Source organism: Natator depressus, chromosome 23 (assembly GCF_965152275.1).
Source record: "Natator depressus isolate rNatDep1 chromosome 23, rNatDep2.hap1, whole genome shotgun sequence".
Taxonomy (NCBI): domain Eukaryota; kingdom Metazoa; phylum Chordata; order Testudines; family Cheloniidae; genus Natator; species Natator depressus.
The window spans coordinates 4,844,866-4,867,398 of record NC_134256.1 but is presented as its reverse complement, the minus strand read 5'-3'; the positions used below and the strand labels follow the sequence as shown (position 1 = coordinate 4,867,398).

General features: G+C 52.1%; 1 protein-coding gene across 2 annotated transcripts; it reads right to left on the bottom strand.

Annotated features, from left to right (window-relative positions):
* Positions 1-311: 311 nt before the first annotated feature.
* On the bottom strand, positions 312-12,691 carry AP2S1 (adaptor related protein complex 2 subunit sigma 1). 2 transcript variants are annotated; one of them, XM_074938059.1, is made up of 6 exons: positions 12,566-12,650; positions 4,401-4,622; positions 3,482-3,631; positions 2,529-2,642; positions 1,833-1,892; positions 312-467 (listed from the first exon to the last, which is right to left on the bottom strand). In XM_074938059.1, the coding sequence occupies exons 2-6, from the start codon at positions 4,407-4,409 to the stop codon at positions 366-368; spliced, it is 435 nt and encodes a 144-aa protein (XP_074794160.1). In that variant the 5' UTR covers positions 4,410-4,622; positions 12,566-12,650; the 3' UTR covers positions 312-365. The 2 variants fall into 2 exon arrangements, with proteins under 2 accessions (XP_074794160.1, XP_074794161.1); XM_074938060.1 differs by lacking the exon at positions 4,401-4,622 and having other exon boundaries at positions 12,566-12,691.
* Positions 12,692-22,533: the final 9,842 nt, after the last annotated feature.

The following is a 22,533-nucleotide window of genomic DNA, read 5'->3' as shown; positions in this document are numbered from 1 at the left end:
CTTCTAGTGCAGACTCGGCACACACACTGACACGAACGGGGGGCGGGGGACGACAGCGCACGCTGGTTATATGGAGGGAAAACACAGAGGTTCGGGGATGGTTGTGTCAGGGCCCTAAAAGGATTTTTAATACAGTTGCTCTCTCCCGTTAGACCCACCCACACGGGATCTCAGCTGCCGCATTGGAGTGTGGGGAGGTGGGACTGAAATTTTCGACTTGTGGTTCTGATCCATTTGAGGGGGCGTCCCTTCCTCACAGTGGAGAGTGGCTAAATTTGCTCTGAGATAGTCACTGATTCAGGGACTAAGTGCAAGGAGGAGACCAGAGGCAGGGTGGGGTATGGGGCCGATTCAATCCAGTTCTCTCATTCCAAGGACTGCAGCATAAGCAGCTGTTTCAGGACTTTCGTTTGGCTTGTCTCACGGATCTCGCCGGCTAGGAACATCTCGTCCACCACGGTGTAAACCTGCCACAAAAACAGAACACCCGTGAGCGAGGCGCACTGAGAACAGCCTCAGCACTGCCTCTCCCTCTGGGGAACTCTGCAGCATACCCGTAGCCCGGTATGCAGCACCCGGGTTCGTCCATCAAGTGGCACCGAAAAGCATTTCCAAGGACAACGCTGTTTCCTCTGCCATTTTTTGCATCCCAAGTGCCACGGGAGGGCACCTGTGTCCTCCCCCAGAGCAGCAGAGTGACCCTGGCACAGTGGGACCCTCACGGTACTGAGGCCTGGCAAGTGGGTCCATAGCCATCAAATAGAGACCAGCATGCTTAACCTCTCCCTGCTACATTCCAGCCCTCTAAAATCCCCCAACCCGCAGCGGGGATTTATGTACCAGAATGCCACAGGGTTGCATGGGATCTGCCCTGTGAAGCTGGAAGGGTCATCAGGGACAAGGGCTGTCAATTTAACACGTTATATTTTGAATGTTTAATCCTTCCTCCTCCCCACCCAGGAGATGGGGAGGCCAAGCACGCTCAGCGCAGCAATGATTCATAGATTCCACAGCCAGAAGGGACCATTGGGATCATCTCATCTGATCTCCTGTGTAGCACAGGCCAGAGAACGGCCCCAAAACAACTCCTAGAGCAGATCTTAGAAAAACATCCAGTCTTGATTTCAAAATTGTCAGCGATGGAGAATCCACCATGACCCCTGGTCAAATGTCCCAGTGGTTAATGACTCTCACTGTTAAAAACTGACTCCTAATTTTCAGTCTGAATTTGTCCGGCTTCAGCTTCCAGCTATTGGATCATGTTAGACACTTCCTCTGCTAGGCTGAAGAGCCAGTTATTCAATATTTGTTCCCTACGCAGGTACTGATAGACTGGGATCAAGTCCCTGCCTAACAGTCGCTTTCTTAAGCTAAATAGATTTAGCTCCTGGAATCCATCACAATAAAGCATATTTTCTAATCCTTTAATCATTCTCGTGGCTCTTCTCTGACCCCCTCCAATTTATCAACATCCTTCTTGGACTGTGGGCACCGGAACCGGACACAGGATTCCAGCAGCGGTTGCACCAGGGCCAAATATAGAAGGAGAATAATTTCTCATAGAAACATGATTCTCTCCACTCCTACTTGAGATTCCTCTGTTTATGCATCCAAGGATCGCATTGGCCTTTTTGGCCACAGCATTGCAGTGGGAGCTCACGTTCAGCTGATTATCCACCCCCATCTCCCAAATCTTTTTCAGAGTCACTGCTTCCCACGATAGGGTCCCCCAGCCTGTAGGTACGTCTGACACGAGACCATGTTATGCAGCAGCTGCATGGAACTGCACAGTGACGGGCCCCGCGCTCCCCTCTCCGCTGGGCTGAGCTCACCTTGTAGAAGTTGAAGACCAGGTCGAGTTCACAGACATTGTGGAAATATTCATTCAAAACCTGGGCCAAGAGAAAGGAGAGCTGGATTTCAGAGACTGGGAGAAGGAAGGAGCCACGCCACCTTTCGGTCAGAGATGCTAAAGCCACAAGGGACCATTGTGATTGTCCAGTCTGATCTCCTGATTAGCACAGCCCACAGAATCCCACACAGGATCCCTGCCTGAGCCAGCACGGGTCGTTTAGAAAGACACAGCCAGCCTGGATTTAAGACTCCAAGGGATGGAAAAATCTACCCTTGTCTCTGGATCAGCTGTTCCAATGTATCAACCTTACCTCTAGTTTCAGCTTCCAGCCACTACATGGTTCAGACCATTGCCTGGGCGGGATATGCCTCTGCCTCAGAAAAGGGTCACCAAAGGAGATCCCTTGCAGCCAGTGGAATCTGCAACCCTGACTCCCTTGAACACAGGCACAGCCCCCAGTCTACCTGAAGGATGAGGCACCGTCTTTATGTCCCATCACAGCCAAGATCAGAGGGGCAGGAACTGCTGACTGTCCTGCCAGCACAGAGAGGGGCTGTTGAAAGCAGCTCACGGTCCTTTTAGGGCTGCCGTCCCTCTGAGGAGCTGGCACAAAGGACCAGGCCACGAGACGGCTCAAACTAAGGGAAGGGCGGAGGCCGCGGGCAGTGCTCACCTCCACGAAGTTGTGGATGGCCTCCAGGTAGGCCAGGTTGTTGTCGTTCACATCCACGCAGATGCAGAAGTACAGCCCCGCGTAGCGGCGGTAGATGATCTTAAAATTCCGGAACTGGGAGAGAGAGGAAGAGGACCAGCTGACGTCTGTGCTGCCCCTGGATCAGACAGCCCCCCACCCCCCAGCTAGCCCCCTTCTGGAGCATAGAGCAGCCAGTCAGAGACAGCTTGGCCCAAGGGGTCACCCGTATCACCGGTGATAGCCGAGTCTATAGAATAATCCCTAGCTCTAGTCTAGCGCTTTTCACCCCGAGACCTCAAAGTGCTTTATGAAGGAGGGGCAGAATCATTAGCCCCATTTTACAGATGGGGAAACTGAGGCACAGAGCGAGGCAGCGACTTGCTCAAGGTCACCCAGCAGGCCAGGACACAGCCAGGAATAGAATCCAAGTCTGTCCCCACCCACCCCCCGAGTCCCAGTCCAGTCATCACATCACAGCAGCTCAGTGTCGGCCTGCTGCCCCCAGGCTGATCGGAGCAACTCCAACGAGATGAGACATTAATGGCTTGTGGCTGGAGGAGAGATACCAGGAGAATTGTGAATCCCTACGCAACTGGCTGGGCTTGCCTCAAACAGACTAGCTGGCTCTCCGCTCAAGGGGATCGGGGCTGAGCAGCTGGTGGCTGGTTCTTAGCTGCGGTGATCCACCGCCCCTAGACTGGGTAATGAGCGTGCTGTATTCGGAGCTGCCTCGAGAGCCACCCACAGGCTGCAGCCACAGCAGGACCCAGCAGCTGGAGGGCTCGGGCATGGAGATCTCCAAGATCAGGGTTGGTATAAATTGAAGGGTTGTACCAGAGAGGGCAAGATTACACCTGCCACAGCCTCAGAGGCCTGCAGTGTATGCTGAGGCGTCGGTTGGCTGCCCATTTGGCATGCCAGGGGCGCCTTACCTCCACGAAGTTGGTGTGCTTCGCGTCTCGCACCGTGACCACGGCGTGCACCTCCTCGATGAGCTTCTGCTTCTCGTCGTCATCGAACTGCATGTACCACTTGGCCAGGCGCGTCTTGCCAGCCCGGTTCTGGATGAGGATGAAGCGAATCTGCAGAGAGAGCAGGCGGGGTTATGGGCATCCCACCCAGCCCTCCCCACCACTAGCACCACCACCCCCCGGGATGCTGCTGCTCAAATACGGGGCGGCTCGCAGACTCCTGGGAGGGTGGTGCCTCCCCTCCCCCTCATGTCAGCTGGCAGAGAGCCCAGCTGTTTGAAGCTGGAGCCACCAATGTAGGGACCTTTACTCTAAACTGCAGAAAATTCTGTAACTATCTAGACTTCCTCTGCCCTGTGCTCACTGGCTGTTTGCTCCATCCCCTCCCTCCCTCAGCCCCACTCACCCTGTTCTCCCCTGCATTTTCCCCCTCCTCTTTCCATTTCTCTGATCCCCTCCCTAACTAATCCCACCCAAAAATAAAGTCACAGCACGGACATGCCTGTCACTGCCATCGCTTTGTTCACGCTCGACCCCTCGCCCCACCTCAGCTCTGTCTGGTCTATTCGATTGCCAGCTCTTCGGGGCAAGGGCGGTCCACTATCATTTGTACAGCACCTTGCACGACGAGGCCCCATCTTGGTTGGTCTTTAGGCATGTAATAAACATGATTGCTAAGCAGCAACAGCTGCGGGGTAGAGTCTGGGCACTGCTTCTTTATGGAGGCGGAGCCGTTGCCTCTCTGTGGGTGCAGCACACCCTGGAAGGAGGGTCTGTCCAAGTACGCTAACATCCCAGTGTGGCCTGTGCCCTCTGCAGGCACAGCTGTGCCTTAGCAAGCAGTCGGCACAGTATGGGGTAGAAGCAGAGGTCACTTTACCAGTCCCATGTGAGGTTATTCTCCATCAGTGACATGGGAGCTGCTCTAAGTCCCAGCTGCTCTTCCCATGTCATTCTGTGTCCCCCATAGACCTCCTTCATGGCACTCTCCAAAAGGGCACCGGCTCCCCCAGGCAGACCGCCCTGGCAAGGGTCTAAGATCCCTGGAGCTTGGTTCTCATTGTCTGGCCCATGTAGTTCATTGGCCTCCTGGAAGCTCTTCCTAGGGACAGCAACAGCAAGAATCAGGCAGTGGGGGACAGGACAGGGCAGATCTCCCCCTCACCAAGGTTTCTCCCAGAGGAAAGAGATGCAGAACTGCCTTCGAACATGGCGTCTTCAGCAGGCGTCTCTCCCAACCTGCCCCACTTCGGGGGCCCTTTGTCAGCTGCTCCCTTTGACAAGATCCTGTCCCTCCCTTTCACCCGCTGGCATCCCGTGGCTGTGCACAAAAGACAACATGTCTTGCGCCTCCTCCCACCCCACCCGTTCTGCTGGGCTGTGTGGGAAACAGATAACAAGGGGGGTTGTTGACGCAGGGATGCCCCAGAACAGGAGAAGCCACAGGCATAGTTTGCGACTCCTCTGTCCATTGTCCTGCTGGTCCCAGCCTCCTTCCTCCACTTCTGCCCACCAGCCTGTGTCTCATGTCACAGCCATAAGCCGGGCCTGTGTGGATCCTCCTTCCCTTTCTGAGGGCTCCTTCCCATCACCAGGAACCCCACCGTAACAGCAAGGCCCCACGTAACAGCCAGAGAGATCACTGCTTGCACAGCTCCTCTGGGGTGTCAGCACCGGGTACTGTATCCTGGAAAGCAAGCAACTCACAGAGACTCAGGGGTGGTGGTGGATGATCAGCTGAACACAGGCTCCCAAAGACGCTGTGGCCAAGAGCTAATGCAATCCTGGGATGCATCAACAGGGGACTCTTGAGTAGGAGCAGAGATGTGACTTTATCTCTGTATTTGGCCCTGGTATGACCGCTGCTGGAATCCTCTGTCCAGTTCTGGTGCCCACAATTCAAGAAGGATGTGGATAAATTGGAGAGGGGTCAGAGAAGAGCCATGAGAATGATAGATTCAAGGAGCTCAATTTATTTATTTTAACAAAGACAAGGTTAAGGGATGACTTAATCCCACTCTATCAGTATCTACATGGCGAACATTTAATAATGGGCTCTTCAGTCTAGCAGAGGAAGGTCTAACACAATCCAGCGGCTGAAAGTGGAAGCTGGACAAATTCAGACTGGAAAAAAGGGGTCAATTTTTAACAGGGAGAGTAATTAACCACGGAGACAAACTCACCAAGGGTCATGGTGGATTCTCCAGCACTGACCATGTTTAAATCAAGGATTGGATGTCTATCTAAAAGATCTGCTCTGGGGACTGTTTTGGGGCAGTTCTCTGGCTTGGGTTATCCATGGGGTCAGTCTAGATCAGGGGCGGGCAAACTTTTTGGCCTGAGAGCCACATCGGGTTTCCAGAATTGTGTGGAGGGCCGGTTAGTGGCGGCTGTGCCTCCCCAAACAGCCAGGTGTGGCCTGGCCCCTGACCCCTATCCAACCCCCCTGCTTCTCACCCCCTGATGGGCCCCCCCGGGACCCCTGCCCCATCCAACCACCCCTTCTCCCTGTCTCCTGAGCGCCCCCAGAACCCCTGACTGTCCCCCGCCACCCCATCCAACCCCTCCTCTCCTTCCTGACTGCCCTCCTGGGACCCCTGCCCCCATTCAACCCCCCTCTTTCCCACCCTCTGACCACCCTGACCCATATCCACACCCCCTCACCGCCCCCCTGAACTCCCCTGCCCTCTATCCGACCCCCCCTGCTCCCTGCCCCCTTACTGCAGTGCCTGGAGCACCGGTGGCTGGCGGAGCTACCATCGTGCCACGCAGCACAGAGCACTGGGTCAGGCCGGGCACTGCAGCCCCCCTGCCCAGAGCATTGTGCCGGCGGTGCAGTGAGCTGAGGCTGCGCGGGAGGGGAAACAGTGGGGGAGGGGCCGGGGCGAGCCTCCCGGGCCAGGAGCTGGGCAGGAGGGTCCCGCGGGCCAGATGTGGCCCGCGGGCCGTAGTTTGCCCACCTCTGGTCTAGATGATCACAACAGTTCCTGCTGGCCTTGGAATCTATGAATAAGCAGCAGTATGGGAGGGGTCACGGCAGATGGCTCCTCCCCAGAAGGAGCTGCCTCCCCACACTGCAGGGCCTTGCTAAGCAGGGAAGGGCATGAGTCGTCCAAGCAGCCCGCAAGGTCTTGCATTCTGCTGAGCCAGGAGAAAGGGCTTGCTCAGAGGAAATTCAGACGAGCAGCTGGCATGGCTCCAGCACAGAGCCGGTTGGTCGCACAAACCCACGGGGGGATCTTGCTCATTTCCAGTCCATTGACAGCAGGCAGACACATGCAGGAGACAGGCAGCACTGCAGAGACACCCCTGCATTTTAAGCTTGTTTTTCCTTATATTTTGCTGGGCTTCAGCATCCAAACATCTCACACCACGTCACACGCTGCAGCTAATCCTCACGTCACTAGCTGGGAAGTAGCCCCGTCCCCATTCCACAGATAGCAAGGGGAGGGGAAGCGAGGTGTCCAAGGTGTGTCAGTGAATCAGTGGCAGAGAGAATGGAGCCCAGGACTCCCGTCTCGACCTGTGTCCCACATTCAGGTCTCAGCAAGGAGAAGGACAGGCAGGAGGGTCAGAGAGTTGGCCAGTTCCAGCAGCACCCCACTCACCCAAGCTTCGTGTTTGAGGGTAGGGAAGAAGATCTCACTCAGTGGGGAGCGCTGTATGGCTTTTCCAAACTCCAGCTCTCCCCCACAGCCAGACCATGTGGATTTATCTACTACTCTGCTTTACTTGCGGAGCCCTGCAACGTCACCACACAGCCACTTGCTCCTTATCTCTGCACCGAGACGCTGACCCCAAGCAAGCGGCACTAGCCCTGGGTTTGGATCCCACGCCAAGCAAACTCCATCGCTCCCCAGGCTCTGAGTCCCCCTCCCTGGGGGATAGGCAGCACTCTCACCCTCAGCCAAGACAACTGATGGCCTCAGTGCCCCCAGCGCAACCCAAGAGCAGCCGTGCTAGTACATCCTCTGCCTCCCAGCAATTACCGGCCACCGGGGTCCAAGCTAAGCAGATTGCTAGCAACATCAAGGGCAGAGAGACCGGGTAGCTACTCCAAGGGGACCTCCCTTTATAGCCACACATCACATCGGGTGTGAGAGCTTCATGTGGCCCCTATCTGTGTCAAACACCAAGGGCAACAAGGGAGAAAACCATCTCTTTCAGGAGCCTTAGGGCTCAGACTGAACATTACTTGCAGAGTTCACTCCCATCAGGGTGAAGGGGCTGGCACGAGCCCACTCAGTTTTCCTCATCCACATACTAGGCTCAGAACATCCTTGATTATGCCCAACACAACCACTCAGACGGGTGGGCGGACAGACGATCTCTAAACTGGCAACAGACAGTAACACTGTCCCCCCTCCGCCCCCACCTTCCCAGCAAGCATTGGAGTGGGCTTGTTCTGTAGCAAAGAGACTTGGTTTTGAGCTTGTGCAGCATGTGTTAGGACCTGTCTGGGTCAAAGCAAAGGGCCAGGCAGCCGAGAAAACAGATAAGAATGGGGAGATCTTCCTGCCATTGTTCCAGGACAGGGCGTCTCAGATCCCACCGCAGATGGGAGGGCTGAACTGTTTCTAATCCTGAGAGAGTTTATGGCAGGGGAGAAATGCCAGGCCGAGGGCCCTGGGGTCTGATTCACTCTAGTGACCCCCTCGAGGATGTACAGGATGGGCAGCAGCTGGGCAGGGGACTAATTGGCGCATTAGCCAGGAGGTTAATGGAAAGGGAACACGCAGACTCCGTGTCAGGGTTAGAGCTAGCCAGAACAAATTCACCAAAACGAGATCTCATCAAACCAAAACATTTCGCAGAGACCTATTGGCTTCCATTAAACTTTTGTCATGAAGGTTTTTGGGTCAGAAAGACTGGCTATAGCTGGGTGCTTCAGGCCCTGTCCTGGGACATGGGTTCAACTCCCTATCAGCTCTGATTTGGAGCAACCTGGGATGAACACCTCTGCTCTGAAGCAGGCAGAGCAGGGAGTCAAACCCATAGCAGACGCCAGTGCCCTGTGCACCAAGCTGCAGAGCGACACACATGCATTTGGCCAGCTCTCAGCAGGATTCATTTTCCAACCATAAGATCTGCTAGGCTAAGAAATCGCCTCCCCAAGGGAAGTGTTGGAAGCCACTTGGCTTAGGGCAGTGATACTCAATTAGATCGACCCACAGGCCAATTTGAGAATTGTATAACAAGAGGCGGGCCAGGCCATTTGTGCAGAAGGCTGACAAAAAAAAACAAAACAAAGCAAACGAAACTTCAGCTGCCAATAAAGACCTGGACTGCACCATAAGTATTAGCGTTTCTATCTTTTAACAAAGTTTATAAATCAACATTATTACCTGTGTTTGTGGCAATCTCTAATGGGAGATTTCAGAGTAGCAGCCGTGTTAGTCTGTATTCGCAAAAAGCTTTCAGCTCACTTCATCGGATGCATTCAGTGGAAAGCTTATGCTCAAATAAATTTGTTAGTCCCTAAGGTGCCACAAGTACTCCTTTTCTTTTTTCTAATGGGAGAGGTGACGTCGAGGATCTCCAGCAAGCTTTGTGAAGAGTGGTTTGTGGGAGGTCAGGGCAAGGTGCGTGCACTGGTGAAGATGCTCATGTCAGACAACTGTGGTGCTGGTTTTTTATGAAGTTCACGCTAGAAAACCCAGATTCGCAGGGGTACGTTGATCTAAAGATCATTAAAAGATAGATTGCTAGATTCTGGCTACTCTGAAATTGTCAGCATATTGAATCCAGAAATCACAAAGTCCCACTTCTCTGAATTTTCCCTTCAAGACATCTGAGCTCAGGAGACTTTCAATTAAAAATTGTAAGGCATCTTCATCAATTGAATCAAGAATGTTCTTTACTTCAGAAGGGCAAGGTCCATCGGCAGAGACAATAAATAGATCACAAACAAAAGCAAATCCTTTGGAATTTTAAAATTCTCAAATCGCATTTTGAAATTTTCCATCAGATGGTTTAGGAATTCATGCATCGTTTTTATCTGCAGCAACAATGTGCAATATGGGAAAGTGCAACATCTTTCCTGTTAAGTTTGTCTGAAAGATTTCAAGATTCCTCTGAAAGGCACGCACTTTTTCAAACAAATCCCTAAGACTGCTTGCATGGCCTGGGAGCTGCAAATGGAGGGAATTCAAGTGACCAGTAATATCGCACAGAAAAGCTACCTATGACATAGAGGGGACATCATTCAAAATTCCAGAACTCGCAAGCCTTGTTGGTCTTGTGGTTTGAAGGAAATTCTATTATTTCTTTTTGAAGTGCACAAAACCTCTCTAACACGCGGCCACTACTTAACCAGCGAACATCAACTGTGCTGCAATATTCGCCTGAAATATCTTGTAAAATAGCTTTAAACAGACGATATTGTAAGCTAGAAGTTGACCATATGTAGTTCGCTAAGCTCATCACAGTCCAAAATCCCCCGACAATTTACCGCAAAGGACAATCTGGTGAATAATGCACTGAAGTGTATTTAATGAAGGGTGTAGAACTGCCAAACGTGAAGCAAAGCCCTTCTCTTTCCCTGCCATGGAGGGACCCCCGTCTGTAACAAGCAAGTTTACTTTCCGCAAACTTGAACCTTCCCCCCGCCCCCCAAAGCCTTTTACTTTTTAAAAAAATGCTCTCTTCTGTAGTGTAGGTTTCTAATGGTATTAAGCACAAAATTCTTCCTGACAATTTCACCATCATAAAAATCTAACAGCAATAGATGGGCAGCGTCACTTAAATCGCCTGATTCTTCCACTGCAAGAAACATATATTTGGCGTTTTTTTAAACCAGAAAGCAGTGCTGACAAATAATCCTCATAAATTATCTCCAATCTTCACACTGTGGAGGAATCAGACAGGGCAACTTGCTTCACACGTTTCACTAGGTCATCTTTGTTTTTATGTCCAGCAAAAAGCTCCTGCAGCATTTCCAATGGCACTCCTTGGCAAGCCTGGCATCCAGGAAAGGCTTTTCTTTTTAGCTAGTACCAACAGTATCTGAAGTGAAGCAGTTATTGCTTTTCCCTATACAGTTGCTGATGTTTGGAGAATGATATTTGAAGTGTGCTACAACCATGTCAAATTTTGTCACATCTTGCAATATTGCCACGAGGACCTTATTGAAGTTACTGTGCTTTGATTCAAAGTGGTGCCTCATGCTGACGACCTTACAGACGGGGCACATTAAACACAAAGGGTTTGTGTTTAAATGAGGCAGCGTAATAAAAAGTGACAGGTTTCAGAGTAGCAGCCGTGTTAGTCTGTATTCGCAAAAAGAAAAGGAGGACTTGTGGCACCTTGGAGACTAAAATTTATTTGAGCATAAGCTTTCGTGAGCTACAGCTCACTTCATCGGATGCTTATGCTCAAATAAATTGGTTAGTCTCTAAGGTGCCACAAGTACTCCTTTTCTTTTTGCGTAATAAAAAGGAAATCTGCTATCCAGCTCGGGTTTCACTGTCGACTTTGCACCCTTCGCTCTCACTCACATTCATTTTTGGCTCCATTTCCATCACTCATGAAAACATGGGCAGTGTCCAAGCGCAATTATAGCCAATGCTGTCGTGAGAACTTAAGATCCAGTAAGTTACTAACGAAGGAAGTCATAGGCAAATGATAGGCAGCACATCACTGTTTGTGAGTTTAATTAGACACATTTTTTAAGGTGAGCTGGTGGGCCACATAGGAAGCCTTGGTAGGCCACATTTGGCCTGCAGGTGGCCTATTGAGTATCACTGTCTTAGGGTGTTTTAAACTCTACTAGTCAAGGCCCCAGGAGTCAGACTGAAGGGGACACTCCTGCATTTGTAAGGAAATGGACTGGAGAATTGGTCTTTTCCATCGCTAACTTTTGCGATTCAATTACACACCTGCGCACGCACACAGAATTCGGTCCTCAATCTCCAGGGCTGAAACTGGTGGTTTTTTTGCGACCATCCCATCAAGATGGTAATAGCTTTGGCTCACTCAGCTCCAAGACAGCTTGGAACAACTGGCTTAGGCACAGAAGCGTCTGGATATCATTATGAATCCCCTGTACCACCTGGATTAAACCAGACTAGGTCAGATGGGGCCACTCAAGGGGTCCAGGAACCCCTTGGTTGGATGACAATATCAGCCCAAATCTGTGATCATCTAAAATCTCCCCACTTGTCACAATGCCACACCACATGGCCCCTCGGAAATTCATAAAGACAACTGGGACTAGAACTCAGAGCCTCCTGCCCTTGTCCCGTAAAGCAGAAGACAATTTCCGTAATCAGTTGGTGCTAGACGAGGGGACCCCTGAACAAACAGCTTACTGCATCCCACACCAGAGACGGCTGCACGTCAGCAGCGGCTGAGCAACCCCTATACGTAGCCCACGCGGCAGTAAGAGCGCTGTCAGAATTACAGCCCCAGCACCAGTCTTCTTCTGTTACCTGCCTACCAAATATCTTATCCTGCAAGAGCCTCCCTCCTCAGGCACTGGGGCTGCTCCCTACTTCCCCAGGGGTGGGGGAGCTTATACCCCAATGGTGCACCCCCTTTCCCCACCCACGATAGGGAGCCTCTCCCCCACATCCTTCCCCTACAGAGAAACCACCACTGGTGCCTCTCTACAACCCCGAGGGATAGAATCACAGAATCATAGGCCTGGAATGGACCTCAAGAGGTCATCTAGTCCTCTCCCTTCCACTCCTGGCAGGACAAAGTACTATCCATGGGGCTGGGGATCCTGACCCAAATCCCTCCCCTATAAGACCCCCAATTTTCCCCCTTTTCCCAGGGATGAGGCCCACATCCCACCCAATGGTGCCCCACCCTGAATAGGGAGCCAGGCCCATATCCCCCCCAGAAGGTCTTCCAATGGTGCCCCTCCCACAGAGTTAGGGAGCCAGACCCACATCCCCCCTTAGAGTCTCCCAATGGTGCCCCTCCCACCAAGGATAGGGAGCCAGACCCACATCCCTCCCCCTCGGGATGAAGACCCATCCCCCCGGGCAAAGGAGCCAGACCCACATCCCTCCATAGAACCCCACAGTGGTGCCCCCTTACCATGATGGTCCCGTCCTAGCCAGGCCCCCCAGACCTTTTTCTTTCCCTTTTGCTTCCTCGCTCCTTCTCTTCCCACCGGATATCCGGCGCCGTCCCGTCGCGCGGCTTGCTGGGAGCCGTAGTCCCGGCCGTCCCGGCGGAGCTGCCCCCGGCAGGCCGTGCGGCCGCAGCGGTGCATGCTGGGGGTTGTAGTTCCTCCCGCCAGGGCGGGGCGGTGTCGTTCCCCGCCGGCTCCGCCAGGGGGAGCCCGGGGTCCGCGGTGCCCGGGGTCGGCAGCGGTCTGCTGGAGCCGGGGAGTCGCCTGGCGGCCCAGCCGGGACCATCCACGCGGGGCCGGGAGAGCTGCCTACGTTAGCTCGCTGCTGGGAGAGGCCGAGTAGGCCCGAGCCTGTCCCAGAGCCCCGCAGCCCCGGGGAAAGCGAGCTGGTCCCCCCACCACCTCCCGGGGCACCACGGGGGGGACCTGTCCCGGTTCCCCCCTGAAGCGGGGCAGTTCCCAGGCCAATTCCCCCACCTGGGGCAGTGGGGGGGGGGCGGCTCCCGGCCCGGTTCCCCGCACCTGGGGCGGTGGTGGGGGGCGGCTCCCGGCCCGGTTCCCCGCACCTGGGGCGGTGGTGGGGGGCGGCTCCCGGCCCGGTTCCCCCCACCTGGGGCGGTGGTGGGGGGCGGCTCATGGCCCGGTTTGCCCCCCAATCCTGGGCAATGGGGCTAGCGGGGAGGGCGACTCTGCCTGAGTCTGGCCCCCGTCCCAGGGGTGAGATCATGGAAGGCACCAGTGGGCTCAGTTCCTTGCACGCTCTGGTCCTGGAGCGGGGCCCTGTCTTCCAATAGTGGGCGTGAGGCCCCCCACCCCACAGCAGTCGGCGGCTGGGTCTGGGCTGTGATTGTGCGAGGTTACATGGGGGACACAAAACCACGAATGGTAGCTAAACAGAGCTGTAGGTCAGACTCGCTTCCTGAAGGGCTTTTTGGTGATCCTTAAATTTAGGAGACCCAGGTTCTAGTCCCTGCTCTGCTACAAGCTCCCTGCATGTCCTCAGGCAAGTCACCTAGTCTCTCCTGGCCTCCATTTCTCCCCTGCACAATGTGGATAAATTCACTAAAGACTGTGAGGCGCTCAGATATTATGAGGATGAGGGACTTAGCTTAGATTAAACTTGTGTTTTGTGCCCAGACCCCACAGTGACTGGACCCCAGATAGATCAAAGTGACATGCAAGCTCCTTAGAGCAAGGACTTTATCTTTTGGAGGCTTGTAGAACGCCCTCTAGCTCTATGTTGTAATCACTTTTAGGCTAGAACTTTGAGCCTCCTGCTCCGAAAGCCCTGGCCTCTGCCCTCTGAGCTAAAGGAAAATCTCCATTAGCTAGCAGCAGCATATAGACCTATGACACACAGTTGAGTAGTCCCTGTTGCAGCCAGTAGATGTTAGTGGTGTATATGTGGTAACCCTGACCCTGGGACGAGCACAGGGGTGGGCAAACTTTTTGGGCTGAGGGCCACATCTGGGTATAGAAATTGTATGGCGGGCCATGAATGCTTACAAAATTGGGGTTGGGGCGTGGGAGGGGGGCGGTGAGGGCTCCGGCTGGGGGTGCAGGCTCTGGGGTGGGGCTGGGGATGAGGGGTTTGGGGTGCAGGAGGGTGCTCCACGCTGGGACTGAGGGGTTCGGAGGGTGGGAGGGGGATCAGGGCTGGGGCAGAGGGTTGGGGTGCAGGGGGTGGGAGGTGGCTCAGGGGTGCAGGCTCCAGGCGGTGCTTACCTCAAGCAGCTCCTGGTAGCAGCAGCATGTCCTGCTCTGGTTCCTATGCAGAGGCACGGCACTGGCCAGGCAGCTCAGTGCGCTGCCCTGTCCCCAGGTGCCACCCCTGCAGCTCCCAGCCAATGGGGCAGGGGCAGTGTGTGGAGCCCAATGGCTGCCCCTACACGTAGGAGCCGGAGAGGGGACATGCTGCTGTGTCCGGAAGCCACATGGAAAGCCCCTGAGTCCAACCCTGTTCCCCAGCGGGAGCTTGAGGGATGGATTAAAAATTCTGACGGGCCAGACAGGGCCCGCAGGCCATAGTTTGCCCACACCTGGACTAGCATGTGATGCAGCAGAACAGAATGCTGTCCTGGGGAGAGACAAACAGCCAATGAGGGCAACTGGAGCTGGAGAGCTGGGAAGGCACCCGAAGGGGGCAGTTGGAAAAAACCTGTTAGAGATGGAGAAGTCCTGCCTTGAGTGCAGGGGACTGGACTAGAAGACCTCTGCAGGTCCCTTCCAGTCCTACGATTCTATAGGAATCTAGATGCTGAGCTATCGGACGAACTGAAGTCTGGATAGGAGGTGAGGTCATAAAAGAACAGGAGAATGAAAGGAGGGGACTGGGAAGTGAGAAGGAGGAAAGCAGAAAAATAGGAAAGCCTTCAGGTCAGGAGAAGCAGAAACAAAAACAAACCAGGGTATGTGAGCAAACACTATTAGAGAAGGGAAGTAAAGGGAAATAAAATCTACAGATGTACCAGAGAGAGAGTATCAAGGAAAAAAAAACGGAAAGGAAATATAATTGGTGAAAAAGGGACTTGATCAGACAGCCATGTTAGATTAAAACAGATCCTGAAAGCAGTAAACAAGACGCCCACTTACAAAGGATCTAAAGCAGCGGTTCTCAACCAGGGGTCCCTGGGGGGCCGCCAGCAGGTTTCAGGGGGTCTGCCAAGCAAGGCCAGCATTAGACTTGCTGGGGCCCAGGGCAGAAAGCCAAAGCCCCACTGCATGGGGCTGAAGCCCAGGGCCCTGCGCCCTGTCACTCAGGGCTGAAGCCAAAGCTGAGTAACTTAGCCCCACTGTGGCACAGGGACCCGGCAGTTGCCCTGCTTGCTACCCCCATTGTTGGTCCTGGCTTTTATATGTAGAATATATATGTATAATAGTTGTTGTGGCACACGTGGGCCGTGGAGTTTTTGTAGCAAGTTGGGTGGGCCTCAGAAAGCAAAAGGTTGAGAACCCCTGGTCTAAAGTGTATGAACAGAGAGAATGGCCGAGTGAACAGCTATTGAAGAAACACTGTTCAAAGGTGCCTAATGGACAAGTGAGGGTCCACAAGGTGAAGAAACCCTGTTTGTGGATAAACTCGGTGAAAAGAGGTACAGCCTCAGGAACATTGAATCTGAGGAGCACTTCAAGCCAAAGAAAGCAAAGAACAGGACAGCAAAGAGTGGAGCTGGACGTACAGCCCAGAAGAGGAAAAGTTCATTATTCGCTGAAGTGACACAGTATGTTGTTAAGTAATCTCCTTTGTTCTTGTTAATAGTGCATTTGGTATGAACGGCACAGAGTAAGGAAGAGTAGCATGTACGAGCTCCCAATGTGTTGGTAATCTATAGTTTATTATGATAAGGAGTGAGTACTTGGTAATATTCTGTATTATTTATGCTCCTGGTACAATATTTGAGTTTTCCCTTACAAAGTTCTAAAAAAACAAATTAAAAGGATCCCTTTTGTATTGGTTTGCCTCTGCCTCTCCTCACAGTTAGCAGAGCCTAGCCTAGCCAGGTCACCACAGTCCCTCCATAGTTACAGTGTGGATAATAATACTTGCTTTCTTCATAGATAGCAGAATAATGAGGGGAGTAGTTGAAGTGCGACAAGAAAGTGGAGGCAAAGGAGTAATTGGAGGAAGTGGTGGGGAGTCTGCATGGTTTGTCAAAGTCCCTTCCAGTGACAGAAAAGGTGCAGGTGGTCCCCTGTCTTCATTTTTCTGAATCAAGTTATTTTTTTGTCACGTCAGTGGGGACAGTGTTTTATGTAACATGTTCTGAATAATACCAGGAAAGGCCTCCACGCTTGTGAAACTAACCTGGCTCTTTTATTAAGAGAATTATTTATAGAGATGCCACATTTGCAACTAGTATTCCAGCCATGTGCACACAGACGGACTCCCTGGGGTCTCCTCCAAACTCTTCCCCCTTGCAACCTGTGCACCTCCCTCCAAGTTCCATGCAGGTTGTCACATCTCTCTTTTTTAATCGTCGTTGTGTCTGTTGTGCAAGCTTTGGCTGACTTGGGGAGTTCAGAGATTATTAGGACATAGACCACCCCAGGGGACATGGCCCTTAGTGACAGCCCATTGCAGTCTGGTAGTTCTCAGAGTCCTTCAAGTGTGACCCCCCGCCCTTCTTGTTTGTGTTCTCGCAGCTGGTGGAGTAGTTGCTGACTTCTGATGGGTGGCATCCTGTTGGTCCCCTGTAGTGCTCATGTTCCTTGTTTCTTCTGAATCTCCTACATCAGGCCAGCCGATGCTGAGGCTCTTTCTAAGTCCTCCTGGTCTTGACCTTGGCACCATCTGTCTGGGCATGCCGGCTGCCTGCCACTGCTCTGCAGTTCGACTCCATCACTGTGCCGAGTCCGTAGCTACCTCATGTGACCTGTGTGCCACTGCAGCTGAGGCTGTTGCCTCTCGCCGTTGCATTGTCTGGCTATTTGATGGTTGGGCCCAGACCTGCTCAGCTATGGGTAGTGGCCTCAGGTTCTGGCTCCTTTGCTGTAGCAGCTGCCTCCTAGCTTGGCATTAACTGTTTCTGTGTCCTGCCCATCATTTCTCCTTTGGGGGAATGGGCAGCGCAGGGGTGGAGCCTCGTGGGACAGGTGGCACAGGGGGCAGGGCCACAGGTCTGGCACCAGTGACTCCTCCATTTTTAAGGAGCTTCCGTGGTTCCTGCCTCCTCCTGTAGCACGTTAGGGCTGGGGCCTTGCTTAGGGTTGTTTTTACGCTTTCCAATGCCTGCTCTTGGGTCTCTCACCGTTCCCACATTGCATCATTGCGTGTTAACTGTCTCCAGGGCTCACGGGCTTCTGACAGGTGCGCCTAGAGTCTGAAAAACTCGCCCGTCTAACTCGATGGACTCCCTCCATAGTCTCGACTCTGATCATTTCCTTACTGCCTCTCAGTGTCTGGCCAGAGTCCTTCAGAGGACAACAGACGGCTGATGGAGGGCACCTCAGTTTGTTTCAGCTTGTTGGCATTCAGACTGGTACCCTGCTCCCGGCACCCATTTAGGAGCTGTCCCAGCTTGGTATCAAGGTCCTGCATTGCCTCTTCCTTGGCATCTTCTCCTACAATAAGAATGACAATCTTGGTTGTGCCTCTAGTGCTTGGCTCAGTTTATACTGAAACACTTCTGGGCCGGGCTGATGCCCACAGGTGTTTGTACCCAGCAGTACCTGCCAAAGGACGGGGCAAAGGGTGGCCGTGTGGCTGATCTAGCTCAATACACCAGCCGTCACAAACACTGACCACGTTTGCCTTGGCTAGATCGGGCAGCGTGTCCTCCATCCTTAACGGGCAGCGACTTCTTTTCAGTGCTCTGTGCAGATCCTCAGTTGTCACCGCTGCTGACCCTTTTGGTGCTAGGTTCCACAGGTGTAATGATGCCTCTTCTTTGCAGGCTTGCCTGTTCCTTCTTCAGTGGGACCGGGGCTAATGGACCTCAGTGTTTCACTAGTCACATGGGCTGCACTTGGGGGTCTGTTTCTACCTTCAGCTTGCCCCCTCCTCGAAATATGCCATTATGTTCTGTGAGAATACCAGACAGGGCCCACAGTGACTATTGTCATGTTGTCAGATCCAGAGCATGTGCTGCCCTTGTGTGTTGGCAGCTATAACTTAAATGTACTTTGGAGCCCGGGGACTGGAACGTGGGTCTCCCATCTCCCCGGGAGAGCCCTAACCACTGAGCTAGAGGCAGATTCTCTCTGACCCCAGGTATAGTTCAGTATTTATACACCATGGAACAGCTTCGGGGGCAGAGGGGCAGGCAGGGAATTGAGCACAGCCACCGGATTGAGGCCCAAAGGCAATTTATGGGGGGGAGGAATGCCTAGTTTGTGAATCCCAGAGGCTTAGAGGTGAGCTAGGCACTGCCTTGCTGGGCGGTGCCAGGATGTAGGTGGCTGTGCACACACCCACCAGCTGAAATGTAGGAGCCTTGGGAACTTTAATGGCAGAAATTTAGGCACTCCCAGGGCTAGGTAGCAGCTGAGCGGGAATTTTATGAAAGCCTGAGGTTCTTAAAGGTTGGACGTAGGAACCTAAATATCTTTGTGAATGTAGCCCATGGCGTGATTATTAGAGGGGTGTTTGGGGCTCTTCAGTCTCCATAAAGACAAAACTTTAGAAGGTCTTAGCCAAAGACAAACGCCAGCTCTGTTTGCAGCTACCGCTTAGTGGCGATGCCTCAAATAGGGGTGGCGGGGCAGATGCATTGATTCTTGGGCAGCAGATATCCCGACCTTGGTTCCTTCATCCTTCTCCACCCCCAGAGCATCACCCTCCAACCAGGCTGTCTTGCTTCTTGCACTTGGTGCAGTCAATAGCTTCTAACTGTTTGTTTATAGTGTCCCTGCATTGGCCTGGTATTCAGCACAGAGGTGTCTAGGATAAAAGTCTGTTTCCTAGGGCTGGCTGAGAGCCGTTTCCTGTACACACTTGTATTGTTCATATGCAGGAGAATTAAGACAATGAAAAGACTGAGTCATCCTTATTAGCTCTCAAGTTTAGTTGTAAATGACCCATGTCTATACTCTGTCTATACTTGAAGGAAAAGGGGTGTTCTAACCCAGGTTAAACTAATAATGATGTCAGACTTTTAACTTGAGTTAGCGGCTTGAGTTAAAGCCTAAAGGCATTGTACAGGAGCGGCTAACCTGACAAAAGCCAAGTTGCTGTGTCTTCATTGCTATTTTAGCTCAGGTTATCTAACCCTAGATAACACCCTTTTTTTGCAGTGTAGACACGCTCAGTGGTGGGACTTCTAATGGGCCCCAATGATTGGAAGATGAGTTTGAAGTTGTAGTTTTTGCCTTCCTGAACCCACATAAGTCAAGTAGGCCGGTCTTGTGGTTAAAACCCTGGGTTGAGGTCAGGCAGTCTAGATTCAATTCCCTGCTCTGCCGCAAACTCCGTGGGGGACCTTGAACAAGTCCTTGACTCTCTGGGCTTAAGGCCAAGGTTACACTGGAAATGTATGTTCGTCAGGGGTGTGACTTGTTGTATATTGGCAAAAACCCTAGCATGGGATCTGCTAATGGAGATGCAGCTTATATCCCCACAAGAGTGCTTTTGCCAGAATAGCTTATTTCATTGGCCGCACTGATATAAGCTGTACCGGCAAAAGCACCCCATTACCCGTATAAGCAGCATCTCCACTATAACGCTATTAGCAACTCCGGCAAACCTTCTCTAGGCTTAAATTCCCCCTCTGTAAAAGGGGGATAATGACAGTTCTCTGCCTCCCAGGGATGTTGAGAAGATAAATCCACAAACAGCTGTACGCTGCCCAAGTCACAGCACCCTGGGCCGTGAGTATTTTCCACCTCGCATGAACGAGTTTACAGAAGGCTGCGACCATCTAACCACAAAGGAGTCTTAGGAATCGAGTCCCTGCTATTCAACCATTCCAATCACTGATTGAAAACAACATGCTGCCTCTTCTGTACATTTTCGTCTCTTTATCCTAGTGCGTAGTTACTTATTTATTAAGTTACACAGAGCCTTGCTAGCCACCAAGCTCTTTAAAGACTTAGGCCCAGTTCCTCAAAGGTATTTAGGCTCCCAACAGGAGTTAGGCACCCAAATACCTTTGGGGATCTTTCAGACTACACAGGGGTCACTTCATCTTCTAAATGCAGCCATCCTGAAGTGGAAGTGTAGCAGTGCTGTCTATGCTTGCTGCTGCCTCAGTTTCCCCTCAGGTTGGATTCCCCCAAATGTTCCAGTCTTGTTTGGTTGCTGCAGTGACTTGGCTTTCCAGCTAAGTCATTAAGGGGGGAAAAAGCCAACCCCCTTCCAGGGTATGCAAAACAAACACAGAAGAATCTCCCATCCCACATCTCAAGCTAGGCACAGACCCTCCTCCTTCCTAATGGTCAGTTGGTCTTTCTACCTGTCTGTCTAAGTTTTAGGCACTCTTCACCCCACTCTCTGGGTTCTACTTTCCAGGCTCTGCTGCTGCTCAGTCTTGCTGCTGTGGGTCACACCTTGCTCTGTACTGAGCAGCAGCTTCCTGGAATCTTCCTACTCGCCTCTGGCTTGCTACAGGCTTCTGTTTTATCTCCCCTGCCAAGCCCTGCCTGCCATGTGGCCTTGTTCACTTTCTCCACCTGGGGAGCTAAGCTAAGAGCTTTGCAGGTAGGGCTGGACCCATCTCCCCTTAAAGGGACAGTCACTCAGTGATAGGAGGGGAGAAGGCAACTAGCAAAGGCAAATAAAATTAGAGAAAGGCCCAGATCCTTAAAGGTGTTTAGGCGCCTAACTCCCATTGGTGATCTGGGCTGAATGTTTCCCGGCACGGACCCTGTTTTATGATCTGTTTTTACAGTGCCCCCACCCTGATGGGGGTTTCTGGGAGCCATCCCAATTCGAATAGCCCAGAAATAACTCTGCCGGACCCTTTGACCCAGCCACTTCAATCCAGAATGCATCTGCTGAAGAAAGCCAGACAGTCTTTGTATTAAAGGTGACCTGGCCAAACAAACAAACAAACAAAAACGGTTTGTGCCCTTTTTTATTGCTTCATGAGGGTTAAAGGCAGCCTGACTTTTATTTATTTATTTATTTCAAGGAAAAATAAGTTTCTGCCTGTCCCTCCCCACCCCCTTAAAAATCCACGTCTTGTTTACCCTGGAAGTTTCGGTGGAAGACCAGAGAACAGGTAGGGTTAGAACATCCGCTGGGCTAAGGTTACAGAACTTGATTAACTGAGAGAGGAAATGATTCCCCCCCCCCAGACTTTTTAAAACACTGCTTTTTGTTGTTAACAGAAAACACTTGGAAGAAAAAACCTCTTTAAGTACGCAACACCCGCAACCTCTGTTATTAATACTGCAGGAAAGCTTAATGCTAGACAAAGGGGGATAGACTAAATGACCCCCTCCAACCCTATGATTCTAAGAACCCCAATCAGGGGTTTGAATTCCCATTGTGCTAGGGGCTGTACAGATAAATAAGAAAGGAGACAATCTGGGCCCCAGAGAGCTGACAATCTATAGTTCATACACACCTTATGGTGCAAGGGCTGGAGAAAATGCCTTACAATAAGAGATTTAAAGAGCTCAAGCTGACTGAGAGGTGGCTTGAATATGGCGGTGGAGGAAGGTAGAACAAGACCCAACGGCTAGGAGCTGAAGCCAGACACATTCAGGGTTGAAATTGGGCCTAAACATTTACCAGTGAGGGAGAGTAACCACTGGAACAAACTCCCAAGAGAAGTGGTGGATTTTCCATCTCTTGAGTGTTTCAGATCAAGACTGGATGCCTTTCTGGAAGATGCTTTTGCCCAACACAGGTTGCTGGGCTCAATACAGGGGCAAGGGGCAAATTTAGTGGCCTGCGCTATACAGGAGGTCAGACTAGAAGATCTAATGATCCCTTCTGGCCTGAAACTCTGTGAATAGAGCACCTGGATTCAGGGCGGGAGAATGAGAGTACAATCAAGACAACAGATTTTAGCAAGCCAATGAAGTGCTGAAAACCCTCCTAGGCTGCATTGTCGCTAGAAATGGCTTCCAGACATTGGATTGTGTTAGTCTGCTAGACTGAAGAGACCGTGATGGAATATTTGTTCCCCATGTAGGTGCTGATAGATTAGGATCAAGTCTTCTCTTTGTTTAGCTAAGTAGATTGAGCTCCTTAAGTCTATCACTGCTAGGCAGGTTTTCTAACCCTTTGATCATCCCTGTGTCTCTTCTCTGACCCGTCTCCAATTTATCAACATCCTTCTTGAATGGTGGGCACCAGAACTGGACACAGGATCCCAGCAGCGGTCGCACCAGGGCCAAATACAGTACGCGAGATTCCCTCTGCTCCTACTTGGGATTCCTCTGTTTATGGAGCCAAGGATGGCAGTCCCACCCGCTCCCCTGGAGCCGTACTCGGGTGCTACCCTGAGCTGCCACCATGCGGCCTGGGCCACGCTGCTGTTTTTAG

Bases quoted from the DNA above. Each gene is read 5' to 3' on its own strand.
- AP2S1 (XM_074938059.1), bottom strand. The intron at 2,643-3,481 runs GTAAGGCGCCCC...TCTCTCTCCCAG, and splicing joins AGCACACCAACTTCGTGGAG to TTCCGGAATTTTAAGATCAT. The intron at 1,893-2,528 runs GTGAGCACTGCC...CTCTTGGCCCAG, and splicing joins CCATCCACAACTTCGTGGAG to GTTTTGAATGAATATTTCCA.